Source organism: Dermacentor albipictus, chromosome 2 (assembly GCF_038994185.2).
Source record: "Dermacentor albipictus isolate Rhodes 1998 colony chromosome 2, USDA_Dalb.pri_finalv2, whole genome shotgun sequence".
In the NCBI taxonomy this organism is placed as follows: Eukaryota; Metazoa; Arthropoda; class Arachnida; order Ixodida; family Ixodidae; genus Dermacentor; species Dermacentor albipictus.
In genome coordinates this window covers 195,083,615-195,098,049 of record NC_091822.1, presented here as the reverse complement: position 1 = coordinate 195,098,049, position 14,435 = coordinate 195,083,615, and the positions used below count along the sequence as shown (strand labels likewise).

General features: G+C 45.7%; 1 protein-coding gene across 1 annotated transcript in view; it reads right to left on the bottom strand.

Annotated features, from left to right (window-relative positions):
* Positions 1 to 14,435, bottom strand: part of Rrp6 (exosome component Rrp6) — an 84,559-nt gene that overhangs the window by 54,490 nt on the left and 15,634 nt on the right. Inside the window, exon 6 of the mRNA XM_065427550.1 lies at positions 8,211 to 8,286. Within this exon, the coding sequence (XP_065283622.1) occupies positions 8,211 to 8,286 (76 nt within the window). The remainder of the gene's footprint in view (positions 1 to 8,210; positions 8,287 to 14,435) is intronic.

Sequence of the window (14,435 nt, the reverse complement as noted above, 5' to 3'; positions counted from 1 at the left end):
TTCCCCGGCGGGTCGCCGAACAGCGCGGACATTCCGCGCGCGCGGCGACCGATGCATCTGCGAGACCGCCTCGCGTGGCCGCCTTCGAACGCGCCACGATTCGCGTGACCGTACACGCGAACGACCAGGCGCTGGGATCCAGCATGGGGCGAACATATTCGCTCGCGAGGTGGCGGTGAGTCGGACTTCTAGATTTGTCGCGCGCCCATCGGCATGTTTTGTGGATAGCAACTCGGCTAGCAGGCATTGATGTATGAAAGGTGCAATAAATGCCCTTGTGATTGTTTGCACTACTGTGTTGTCGTTCCTTTGTCCCAAGAGTACGGTGTGAGAATCCCACATCAGACCCCACATAAGATAACAACTTTCATCTTGTATCCGGAAGTGAAGAAAGCCATGACGCAAACATTGCAACTGCTCATCAGTGGGTGCAGCTTGATGTCGACAATCCTCACACGAAGCCTCCTCGGTTTCCATTTTTGACCGTTCCAGGCAAGACTTCCAATTTGATATCGCCAGATGACTCTCCGGAGTACATACAGCAGTTTCTCAATGATGAACTGATTACACTAGTCGTCGATGAAACCAATCTCAATGCAGCTGAGAAGCTAAAATGCTCTCATCTCAGTGTCATTCCCTGCTTTGAAATTTACCACACAGTCCCGAAGCTTCCTGAGTGAAAGCGCCAAAGGTTGATTAGCCTACACAAGTGAAGAATGAGAAGGCATTTATGACTGTTTCATGTGGTTTCTATTTTTTATTAGTAGCAGGCAGCTGGTTTCCTATGTAATGTCCAGAAATAAACTGTATTGCGTTGATCTGACTTACTATGTGGTGCAAATATTTTATCAAGATAGAGAAGTTGCTTTTTGTTACAATATGATTCAATATCAGCAATAAAAGAAAACAGGCACTTTTGGTTAAGAAATTGTCAACAACAACAACAACAAAAAACACACTTAAGGGGTTAAACAACTTCTTTAACTAATATCTGTCCACTAAACTTTTGAACTGATATTTTTTTGTTGCATATGTTTAACATTACCATTATGCTCTAAAACGACATTTTTCCAAAGGGTATCTTAGAAGGGACGTACGGACTTATTACGATGTCACTGCAAAAGCGGTTAAACGACTATGGACTAGTGGCAGGATGGAGAACTGATGAAAACGCAGCCTTTCCAATACAGTAAAACCTCGTTAAACCGTATCCTCTTAAACAGTAGTTTTGTTTTAAAAGTAGTAAAGTCAAATCCCCGACTCAGAGGCCATTGAACATAATGTGTTTTGTATCCGCATAAACCGTACCAGCTTATTGCGTACGCATCGGTTAAAACGTAGCATTTCCACTTTTCGTTGCGCAAACACGGCTGTGCGCCGTCTCCATCGGGCGGCCCGGCAGAACGACAAGCCTCAGAGATCGGAACAATGGCCTCCAAGCGCCCTGCGCGTTTCTGTGTGAAGCCACATCAACATCAACATCATTTTGACGCCGTGCCAGAGAGCCAGGCCCCGAACACTCTCAAGTTCAACAAATGGGCCCAGAGGGCGAAAAAATTGACCGTGCGGCGCTGCTAAAGAAACAGGCATAGTACACCAATTAAAAAGGTTTCCCATTGAGCGCAATATCTTCTGGCAGTGGCACTGTAGTAATCGCAATTTTAACCTACAAACTTTCTTTAACAATAACCGAAGCATTTTTAAAAAACATGACAAAGAGTACAAAATTATCATTCCTAATATACATTGTACTCTTTATTACCAACTTTGTTGTTTTTTGCCAATTTAAACACAAAATAGCGCTCAGCAACATCGACCTCTCATGTGACCTCTGGCCTGGATTTAAAATTTTGCCGGTATGTTCGCGTTCATGGCAGGTACGGATTCTTTGGTTCGTACATCGGTTGGTTATTTTGTGCTAACCCCAGTTTACTGCGCTTTGATATCTCGCGTTATTCAACTTGGGGTGTAAGCCCGAAAGCTAGGTTTCAGTCGTGAGCCATGTGGAACATGTCTGCATCGAAATGGGAGCCGAATCCTGCTGTGACTGGGGAAGGCAATACCAGTGAGTGGTTTAACATCGCTGCTTCTCGTTATGTAATATATTCGTCTCGTTAACTTACAGGTGCAGGCAAGTTAACAACCTAGATGCTGCATTACATATGGGCAGTCAGGACCCTCCGTTGCTGTTTCCGAAATAAGCTTTCAGTTGCAAGGGCATCGTTATACACACATTCCCGAAAGAGAAAGCTATATCGGAACGTGCGTCACATTTTTCATCTCGTTGTAGCTGTAGCCATGGGTGACTGAGTAGCCTTATCAATATATATATATTTTTTCGAGTCTGCCGGCAACTTCTTTCGTCCACAGAACCGAATAACCCTTTGATAAATTGAAGCTAAAGTACTGAATTTAATGTATTAAACAGTCGCAGGCATGATAATTCACCCATATTTTGTACCTGTTGGTTCCAAATGTTCTTGCTGTTCAGTTTGGTTTACCTCAGGACATTCATTTTTGCCGTAGTGAAGCGGTGCATCACGTTCATGCAGAAAAAGAATGCATCATTTCTAATAGCTTCACGTCTTCCATCTATTTGCTTGTGAAACCAACAGTGTGATCTCTTTTAGTGTATAAACAAGCGCACAAATGTTCTCATCTGTGATCTTAATACTTTAGCTGTTGACATGCATTGTAGTTAGGCAGACATCAATTTTATGGAGAGTAACAATATTTATTTACCATGCTGCTTAAAGGGACACTAAAGTGAAAAATGATTTCTTTTGCATCAGTAAATTACCGTTCTACAACACCAAAAACACCACTCTTACAACGATAAGACGTTTGGTAAGCCAGAAAAAGTGCAAGAATGAAATACGGGTGGTGACGCCTACCTAAGTTCACGCACCTGGAGGCTGTGACGTCATGGATTTTGATGGCACCTGCTAGGGCCTACTAATTATATATAGCGGTACAGATTGACTACATTGTGTTCTAAACGAACCAAAGATTAAATATGGCAAGTTTCAGGAACCTTTCTTCATTCAGCCAACGTGGCCCAAATGCGAAAACATACTTTCGGATCCCTGACGTCACGCTGACGTACTGGAGCTGGGGTTTGGCGTGAAATTCAAATACTGATACTTGGACCTTCATTTTCTCATCTAATAACCATTCTATTTTTTTGAAATGACTACCTGCAGGGTCCTCAAACCATGCTTCATTAGTCTAAACTTGTTTCGCTTTAGTGTCCCTTTAAGCACCCTAGAACAAACTGTGTACATTTGCATTTGTTCTGTAGTCACAAACCATTACAATGTATATGTCACACCTTTTCGCATTTTGTACTGCAAAATTGCGTTTATTCAACTTCTGATGCAGTCAAAATTTCTGTTCCAGACATGCAGTAGTGAGGACAGCACCAGCATAAAGTAACACACTCCATGCACTAAAAAGAAGCTGCTGCATGCTACAACAAGGTCAATGTATGGACTTTGGCTGCTACTACAAGGTAAACAACACCTGGTTCAGAAATAAAAATGCTTGATATATGCTGTAATGGTTTGCTAGTCTTGAGATACATGTCATTTGTTTGTAGCAGATGATGTGAACGTTTGTTCATGTTTACAGTTCAGCATAATTGTTTTGAACGTAAAAGAATACGCTACATGAGTTTGGGAAATCTCTGCTGTATCTCATGTGTCACTGTTCTGCCCCAACAGAGTCTGTGCCAAGTACATCTTGGTCATCACGGGAGCCCCCATCTACACCAACACGAAGGGGCTGGAGCCGAATTTGCAAAGCTTTCCACCACAAACAAAGAAGCAATTCCAGAATTATTTGGATGAGATATCAAGTCTACGGACGACTGTGTCAAGAGTGAAAAGAGCCTCTGCCATGATTCCACCAGCACGGATATTGGCCGAGTCATTTAAGTACCTCAACAACAAAAATTCAGTGTCTTCAGATGTACCTGCAACCTCTGAATAAGCACAGATGACGCTGGCCAAAAGAGTTCCGTCAGCTTGCCCTTAGTGAGCTTCCTGGCCTTGCCAAATTCCATTTGTGCCAAGTATAATTTTTTTTCAATGAATGCAAGCTTTTTCATTCCACATTCTTATTAGACATAATTCCTTCCTCATCCCATTAAAGGTCAACCGATTCTTTGCTCATACTTAATACTAGTCACTGTCTAGAAACATAACCTATCTGTATCAGTATCTTCTAGTGTACATTGCCATATGCAATTCCTCTCCTGAAATAGTTGGTGCGGCATTGGCATGTGTCTTGCATTAACCTTTACACTGTGTGCTATGTAGCTTTTAACTTTTCTTAATGTTTTTGGCTTTCAGTGCTTGCAAGGTAGAGTGGCTTCTTTCTTGAATGCGAGCTTTCTCATTCCCATATTTAATTCCTAGTCTCATTCAGGATTGCTATTCTTGCTCGACAGCCTGTGTTTTTGCACAAGCTACATTAAAGTGATTGATTGCAGAATCTGGTTTCGCTGCTGTCCTACTTGGTACTCGTCACCATGTTATGTTTCTCGTATATGGGAGCCTTGTCAGTTGCATTGGGAAACAGTCTCTCGAGGCAAGCGCCTGCTTCTACAGTCCGCACAGTGACATAGACTGCGAATTTACACGCACCATGGTTGGTTCTCCCTGTGCCATCCTTTCCTGCTGCTGCCATGGGCAAATTTTGGTTGTGGCCTTCCTCACCCATGATTTGGCGTCAACGGAGACTCTCATACGTGATTTACATGGTTCTAAGTGTATGAAGTTGATATCTGCATGTGTGGAAAGGCCTGCAAAAGTGGCTAGAAAATGGTGATACCCACAAAACCGACCATGCCCATATTTAGAGAATGTGGGGCACCAAGTGTAAGTTACACATTAGTGGCATGCGAAAGAAAAAAAATTAATGTGCAGATTGGAAAGGAGGTAACGCTGAAATGCCGGGCACTCCATGCCGCTGTGTTGGCTGCGGCAGCAGATGCTTGCGTCACCCAATTGCTTCGCAATGCAAGTTGCTCGACTGTCGGTGCAAACACGTGTGCAGACTACCATATGTAACGAAGTCAAGCACTATGCCTACAGTCGGATGGTTGAATGTGCTGCAAGCGACCCGTGTGTGTGTATTTTCACTGTTATCATGTGGATCGAAGCCAATGTATAGATTGAGCGTTATGTTAGAGTATGCTGAAGTGATTTGATTGCAGTATCTTGTCTCAATGCAGTCCCACTTGGTCATGGTTGCTGTGTTACATTTCTCGAATATGGCGGCCTGGCCAGTTGCATTGGGCAACGGCCTCTCGAGGTAAGCACCGGCTCCTGCAGTCTGCACAGTGACACAGACTCCCTGTTTACATGTACTGTGATTGGTGCACCCTGTTCGTTCTTTCCTGCTGCAGCCGTGGGTAAAGTGTGCTTGTGGCCTTCGTCGGCTACGATATGGCGTGAACGGAGAATATCATACATGATTACATGGTTTGAAGTGTAAGAAGTTGATATCCACATGGGTGGAAATGCCTGCAAAAGTGGCTGCAAAATGGCGATTCCCACAAAACAGACCATGTCCATATTGAGAGCAGGTGGGGTGCCAAGTGTGAGCGACACATTAGCGGCCACCGAAAGAAAAAAAAAAAACGTGCAGGTAAGAAAGGAGGTAATATTAGAATGCCGGGTAGTTCATGTCTTTGTGTTGGCTATGGCAGCAGGTGCCTGCGTCACCCTATTGATTCGCAGTGCAAGACACGGCGACTGTCAATGCAAACACGTGGGGCACTGTCCAGTATGCTTGCGCTGCTGGTTGTCGCTCGTTACTAGACCGCCATGTGCGACGTAGGCAAGCACTGTGCCTGAAGCCGTATAGATGAATGTGCTGTAAGCAACCTGTAGTGCGTGAATGCCCACTGTTGTCATGTGGATCTTAGCCAATGTACAGTGTATTGTCTCAACCTTATGCGGTGATTGAAGGCAGAGTCTCAAATGATAATGGTAGCCTTGTTATGTTTCTTGGATGTGGTGACTTGGTCAGCTGCATGGGCAAGTCTCTCGAGGTAACCATGTGCTCCTGCAGTCCACACAGCGACAAAGACTCCCAATTTACATGCACCGTAATTGGTGCTCTCCGCGTTCAACCTTTCCTGCTGCAGCCGCGGGCAAATTATGCTTGTATGCCATCGTCGGCCGTGATGCGGCGTGAAAGGATACCAACACACACAATTACATGGTCCGAAGTCTATGAAGTTGATAGCCACAAGGGTGGAAAGGCCTGCAAAAGTGGCTGCAAAATGGTGATGCCCATATTGATAATGTGGGGCACCAAGTATGAGTTACACATTAGCGGCCCTCCGAAGAACAAAAAGAAACCGTGCAGGTTGGAAAAGAGGCAACGCTAAAATGCCAGGTAGTCCATGTCGCTGTGTTGGCCGCAGCAGCAAATGCCTTGGTCACCCGATTGCTTCGTAATGCAAGTTACGGTGACTGTCGATGCAAACAGGTGGGGCACTGGCCAATTCACTTGCGCTGCTGATTGACGCCCGTTACCGGACCGATATGTGCAACAACGAAAGTGAGCAGTTTACGAGTTCGCGTTAATGGTTTCAGCGCACCTCGACATGCAAATTTTATTTCTGCTCCTGTACGAGAAGGTGCACTGCTTTTCTTCTGCCAATAAAGTCGGACGTCCTGTTCACTCACTTGTGGCTTGTTTGTATGGGCATCAGTAAAGTCTCTTTAACCTCCTGGCAATTAAAACGCGGCAGCTGAGGCATGCCGCAAAGCCAGCGAGGCGAGCATGACGCGTATCCAACGTATGCCACCGGTAAAAGCGGCCATATTGGATATTGCACTAAAGAAATGAATTTCCGCTTCCTGTTTAAATAGTGCCATCTGTCGGGACCCCCCGCCAAGTTCCATGCGCTGCCACTTCTTATTTTCATAACACTGTGGAAGGTACAGTTTCCCTTCTCTAAAGTTGGTTCTTTATTCTATGAGAGAGCGTTGTGGCGTCGTGCAAGCGAGGACTCGGGTCATGCCGAAGCTCGGATAAAAATGGCGCCGGATGCTCAGCATAGAAGAAAAATTACACATCGTCCGTGCTATCGAACGTGACACGAAGAAGTCGGCGCTGGCACGCGACAGGGATTTCCTGTTGACTACAATGTGTGGCATTTGGAACGCGAAGAAGTTGCTTGGCAGTGCTGCTGCAACCGCCAAGAGATGTCGGTTCGACTTTTCGCCATCGTTGCCTCTGTTGTTGCCGAAGTGTCGACTAGCGACAGTGATGAGGACGACACGGAAAGCGACAGCACGGGCGATTCAGGCACGACAGTGGCAGAAGCTGCGCGTTACTTCAGCCTCATGAATGCAATCGTCGTGATGAGAACAGGGGCGCGATGACATAACTATTCCAAACGAAAGTATTCCGAACTCCGGCACCCGGCAATGAAAAAGGCACCCCAGGACTTCTGCAGCACTAATGCGCGCGTGCATGGAGAATACGTAACGCCAATGAGGAATCTGCCATGCAAGTGTTTGCCGAGAAGAGGGGGCTGGCTGAAAAGCTGGCACGCAGCTTCAGTAAGTTTGAGGCCGTTGCCGTCGTACTAAGCTGCCGCGGCATCAAACAAAAATCACACTTTTGTCAAGCGAAGTGAATAAATACTGCATGTATTTCCCCCCTTTCATCACACTCTCTCTAAGTTCCGTTTTCGACAGGTACGTAGGCGATCTCGTGCTATTTCGGTTAAACAGTACTACCGTTTGGTACGTACTTTTTCCGAGCTCTGGCCAACTACGGTATAACGAGGTTTCACTGTACATCAAATTCGTCATGAACTCAAGTGCTTGACCAAGCTTTACTTTGAATTCACGTAGCATGAGTCGCCATCTGCTTTCACTTTTTCTATGTGTGACATACCGCTGATTTCTTTATTGTGATAGAGCACTACATGCGGCAACATTACGTTTCTGTCTGCTGTGCATATAATATGATTTGAAAAATAAAAAAAGTATTAAGGAATTCGAGTGCTGGAGAGCTTCAAATGCTCTATTAGTACTGGTAGTCTTAATTAAGTAGGTGGCCCTAACATAGTGAAGCCTTAAAAATTTGTGAAAAAAAGTAAATGTGAAGGTCCGTACAAGCGGCAAGCCAGACCTCATATTTAGAGTATCAAAAGTGTAACATGTGAAAGAGGCTCTCCTTACCTCTTCAGTGGGTGCCTGCAGCTGTGCAGGCGATGGCTCAAAGTGCTCAATCTCCCACTCATAAGGGTGGCCATAACTGCAATGAACAAGAGGCATACACGGGCCTTTATACAGTTCCACGGGGACGCAAGCATGACCTTATATTACTCACAGATTATATATTGTATGAGTTAGCATTTTAGGCTGCTGGGATAAATCCTTACTCTGTATAAGAGTACAAGAGCCAAATAAAATAAAAATTATGAAATTTAAAGTCCCATCACAACACACAGGCTATGAAAGATGTCTTAGTCATTGGCTTCCAATTAACTTTGTATACCTGTGCTTTATTTAAGGCAAAAGCCTTTCTAGGTTCATGGTGAAGTTTGCGTTAGCAGACCTGACTGCAGGAGTGTCTGCCGAAGCGTCATCACGCCATATGAAGGCAGATTAAAGACAGATTAAAGAATGAAAAATGACTGATAATGACAGTTAGTGAATGATAACATTCTAATAGAGATTGGTAGAGGTTAATAATGACTAGTAATTAGTAATAACAACTACTAATGACTTCTAATAACTACTAATGAGTCCGAAATGACCAATATGTCTAACGACGGGCTTGTAATGGCCACAACTGATTAAAAATGACTGGAAATGTCTAGTAATGAGCAGTAATGAGCAAAATGACTACGAAATGACCAATATATCTAACGACAGCTTGTAATGACCCCAATGGATTAGTAATGACCAGTAATCACTAGTAATGACTGAAATAACTTGTAATGACTACAAAATGACCAATATGTCTAACGACAAATTGCAACAACTACAATTGATTAGAAATGACTTAAAAATGCTTAGTAATGACCAGTAATGATAATAATGATTGAAATGACTTGTAATGACTACTAATGACTATGACATGACCAACATGTCTAACGATGGCTTGTAATGACTACAACCGATTACAAATGACTAAAAATGCTTAATAGTGAGCACTAATGCCTAAAAGAAAGAAGAGAAAGAGAAGAGGCAAAGAGAAAGAGGTGAATAATAAGAGGAGGAAGAGTAGGCTTTCACTATTTACTTCTTACAAGAGATCTTAGGAGACCCTGTAATTTTTCTAGCGAAGCTTGTGTTGCCTCACTCGTGTCGGAGTTGGTGTTGCCGTATGAAAAAAAAATGGCTGTGGCTTAGGTAAGGTTAAGCCCAGGATGCGAAGCATACTAGCCTTTATTTTAGTTGTTGAACCACTGTTTAGCCTGGTGAACTGCTGTTGCTTGGCTATATTTGGTTCGGCTAGACGAAGAAACAACTCATGCATTACTTCTTCGCCTTCAAGAGTGGAACGCGACAGCGTTCCCGTCGACCCGCCAAGGGGTGTAAGACAATGGGCTACAGGGCAGCGACTACGCGCCCCGCATTGGACGCGGTGAGCGTCGAGCAAAGCAGCGTTCGGCGCGGCAACGAAATGTGCGCCTGAGCAAGAGACGCACGCCTTAGAAACAGCGCGTTTCTAAGGCAACACCGCATTCACTAGAGGCGCTTTTGTACCGCTTTGAAGCGTTGTACTCGTGGCTCAGTGGTAGCGTCTCCGTCCCACACTCCGGAGACCCTGGTTCGATTCCCACCCAGCCCGTCTTGCAAGAGTTGAGCCAAAGCCACTTCTCCTCTGTCGTGACGTCACGGTGTCACGTGATTTCATGGTCACCGCCGCGCCTGAGGAGCTGGGTTGAGCCCTCGTAATATGCTTCGCATAAAAATGGCTGTGGCTTAGGTAAGGTTAAGCCCAGGATGCGAAGCATACTAGCCTTTATTTTAGTTGTTGAACCACTGTTTAGCCTGGTGAACTGCTGTTGCTTGGCTATATTTGGTTCGGCTAGACGAAGAAACAACTCATGCATTACTTCTTCGCCTTCAAGAGTGGAACGCGACAGCGTTCCCGTCGACCCGCCAAGGGGTGTAAGACAATGGGCTACAGGGCAGCGACTACGCGCCCCGCATTGGACGCGGTGAGCGTCGAGCAAAGCAGCGTTCGGCGCGGCAACGAAATGTGCGCCTGAGCAAGAGACGCACGCCTTAGAAACAGCGCGTTTCTAAGGCAACACCGCATTCACTAGAGGCGCTTTTGTACCGCTTTGAAGCGTTGTACTCGTGGCTCAGTGGTAGCGTCTCCGTCCCACACTCCGGAGACCCTGGTTCGATTCCCACCCAGCCCGTCTTGCAAGAGTTGAGCCAAAGCCACTTCTCCTCTGTCGTGACGTCACGGTGTCACGTGATTTCATGGTCACCGCCGCGCCTGAGGAGCTGGGTTGAGCCCTCGTAATATGCTTCGCATAAAAACTCAAGCCACGCAAAAATGAAAATCGCTTGTCAGGCTGCGAATTTGAACCACCGACTTCCGGGTAGCCAAGCCACCAACCTAACCGATTCAGCCACTGTTGGTTCACCATACGGTGAACTTCACCATACGGTGAAGAACTAGACGCAGCGCAAGGCACGAGACAATCACAGGCGCCCCCTCCACTCCTGGAGGCAGGAAAGGGTGTGATCGCATGTTCACTCGCCTCGTGCCTGCCGTTTCCTGCCAGTTCAGGCCTGGCAGTCAGCTGGGGAGGTCGCGTTTGGTTCGTTCTGTCAAAGAGAAGGCTGCATTGAAGGAATGCCAGCAGGAGCGGGCTGAGCATCATGCGTTCGGCCGAAGAACACGTGGCGTTTCATGAACGCCACCAGGAACTCGCTAGGAAAAGGGCTCGTCGCCGGCGTGCCGACCTCACTGTGAGGGAGCGTAAAGCCGAGGCGTTACGACAATGAACAGCCACAGATCCCAAGCTTCGCGTGCACCCCTGTTCCCGGTAGGGGACGGATTATATTTAATGTACCCCTAATCTAAGTAGTACAGAGCATTTTTACATTCCATTTACGTTGAATGAGGCTGCCATGGCTGGGAGTCAAACCTGTGACCTCGTGCTCAACCGCAGATTGCAGTAGCCACTGTGCCATCATGGCGGGTAGTCTTTTCATGGCCCATAGTCCCCACATAACCCCTTCCCTATCACACTGTTATCCGGAATGAATTCTGACCAAAAATAGCCACATTATCTTTGAAAGCCCCAGTTGCCAACATGTTTTGTTTCCTTCATCAGAATAAACCTGCTCCTGCTAGCACTGCCCCACACATTGTGTGATGCCATCCAGAAGAAGCATGACAAAGCACTGAGACGAAATGAGCTACTCCATGACATTGCTAGGAAATAAAAACATCATTGACAAGCTAAGCCGGTCCCTGGTCATTTCTACAAGAAACGTGTGGACAAACCAGCTCTTCCATGGCAGGGAAAGAGTTAAGCCTGTACAAGCAGCAAGAGGCCGACAGACACCACACAACTCAGCAGATACCCATCCCTTTTTGTTATGTCAGTTATCTGTACTACTTATCCTGTGTTCGCGTTCTAGAAGGAAGGTGTTCAAGCAATGAGGCTGCACTCATGCATTGCACCCAATTTTCTGTCATAGTATAAGAAGGCTTCTAATCTCATGTGGTTACCTAGATCAAAATTGCAGCTTACCATAAAATTCGGAGCAAGCGCCCCAACCCAACATACATTTTACAAAACACCCCTTCGCTTCCCCACCCGCTGAGTATCACGTGGGTGGCTGGGCATGAGTGTGTCCCCGGGAACGAGCGCATTAATGTGCATGTCCGAGGTCTTTACCTCCGAACTCTGGACGGCCACTCACCCAACCCCATGGAAAAACCAGGAGAAGGGATCTGCACCTATCACCAGATTACCACGTATTACAGGAATGGTAGACGAGATTTACCCCTCACCATTCCTTTACTGTCAATCAGAGTTCAATCTGGGGCCAGATCCCAACCAAAGCATTTATTTCTCCCTATCTGGCACATTTATTTTACCCTGGTCACCATAATCCACAACGTAACACCTGCCGAGCACCCAGGGCAGAGCTTTTCCACTGTTTGTGGAGCTGCTCCATGCCCATGGCGGTAGAGCCTATTCCCAACCCTTCCTTTTCCTCGTGGGAGGCCACTCTTCGGGCCTCTTGCTCGGATGACCAGCTCTGGCTGGTGGATTGTGCTTGCCTAGAGATGTCAGCCAGGGGGCTCCCGGACGTCTAGGGGCCCAACCACATTTAAATCGATGCAATAAAGTGTTATCCATCTATCCATCTTATGGTATTGAGAGTGATGAACAGCACTAACGAATCTTTGGCTTAATAAAGTGCATGTTAAACAAAATTTTAAATTTATGCCCACTGCATTTTTTTCTTGCGGGTAAATTTTGTCGTCGCCATCTTGAACTTTGGTGCCATTCCGGGATCATCATCATCATCATCAGCCTGGTTACACCCACTGCAGGGCAAAGGCCTCTCCCATACTTCTCCAACTACCCCAGCCATGTGCTAATTGTGGCCATGTCGTCCCTGCAAACTTTTTAATCTCATCCGCCCACCTAACTTCTGCCGCCACCTGCTACCCTTCCCTTCTCTTGGGATCCACTCCGTAACCCTTAATAACCATCGGTTATCTTCCCTCCTCATTACATGTCCTGCCCATGCCCATTTCTTTTTCTTGATTTCAACTAAGATGTCATTAACTCGCGTTTGTTCCCTCACCCAATCTGCTCCTTTCTTTTCCCTTAACATTAGAAACGATCATTCTTCTTGCCATAGCTCGTTGCGTCGTCCTCAATTTGAGTAGAACCCTTTTCATAAGCCTCCAGGCTTCTGCTCCGTATGCGACCACTGGTAAGACGCAGTTGTTATACGCTTTTCTCTTGAGGGATAATGGCAACCTGCTGTTCATGATCTGAGAATGCCTGCCAAACGCATCCCAGCCCATTCTTATTCTTCCGATTATTTCAGTCTCATGATCCGGATCTGCAGTCACTACGTGCCCTAAGTAGACGTATTCCCTTACTACTTCCAGTAAATCGCTTCCTATCGTAAACTGCTGTTATCTTCCGAGAGTGTTAAACATTACTTTAGTTTTGTGCAGATTAATTTTTAGACCCACCCTTCTGCTTTGCCTCCTCTCCAGGTCAGTGAGCATGCATTGCAATTGGTCCCCTGAGTTACTAAGCAAGGCAATATCATCAGCGAATCGCAAGTTACTAAGGTATTCTCCATTAACTCTTATCTTCAATTCATCCCAAATCATGTCTCTGAATATGTCCTGTAAACATGATGCATTCCGGGATACCACCCCCCTAAACACTTTGCCGGTAATTTTGACTTGCTTGAGGGGGGGCTTGCTTGGAATTTTGCAGTAGGCTACATGCCTCAATAAAGCTTTTTTAACCAGTTTCAGAGGATGCATTTTCTTTCAAACTCATTCGGTATCATGACACTTGCAGATGGCAAAAGAACATGATCGCTTTCATAAAATGGCGAGCTCATGTATGGAAAGGAAAGAATGAGCACTACCTTTGATAAATAAGAGAGAGAGTTGAAATGACCATTCATTCAGTATAGTTAATAATGCTTTTTATAATTAATAATAAATTATTAAGTATCATACACAAAGGGCAAATCACAATATAAGATGCATAAAAGGTGGGTACATGGATTCGCAAAGCACATATTTCATGGTGTGTGGCATGTGTGATTACCGCATATACTCATGTAAGGCCCACAATTTTTTTATTAGAATCTTGGCTGGGTGTGGCCCTTACACGAATCAGGCTGACAATGGCCCGCTAAAGGTTCGTACTGTTTCCCCAAATGTAGCACAGTGTAAATTGCATAAGGCTGCAGTAAACAACCTCAGATGCGGCCCATTGTCCCCGACCATTGCTGACCGAAACAGAGCTTTCTTCTCTAGAGGCAAAATGGCACCGATATTAATGAAAAAACTGCCAACATAACCGAGACGATGCGCCACACAAAGAAATAATGGTGTGGTGGTGCCAGCCTGAGCGGCAGCAAGAGCACTATATTCGCTTTCCGGTGGGACGTATTGAAACTTTAACCAAAATTTTGCCCTCCAAAGTGGGGGTGAAGCTCTTACACGAAGGTGGCCCTTACATGAGTATATCATCATCACCAGACTACTTTATGTCCACTGCAGGACAAAGGCGTCTCCCTGCGATCTCCAATTAACCCTGTCCTGTGCCAACTGATTCTAACTAGCGCCTGTGAATTTCTTAATTTCATCACCCCACCTAGGTAGTCTTCTGCCGCCCTCGACTGCGCTTCCCTTCTTTTGACACCCATTCTGTA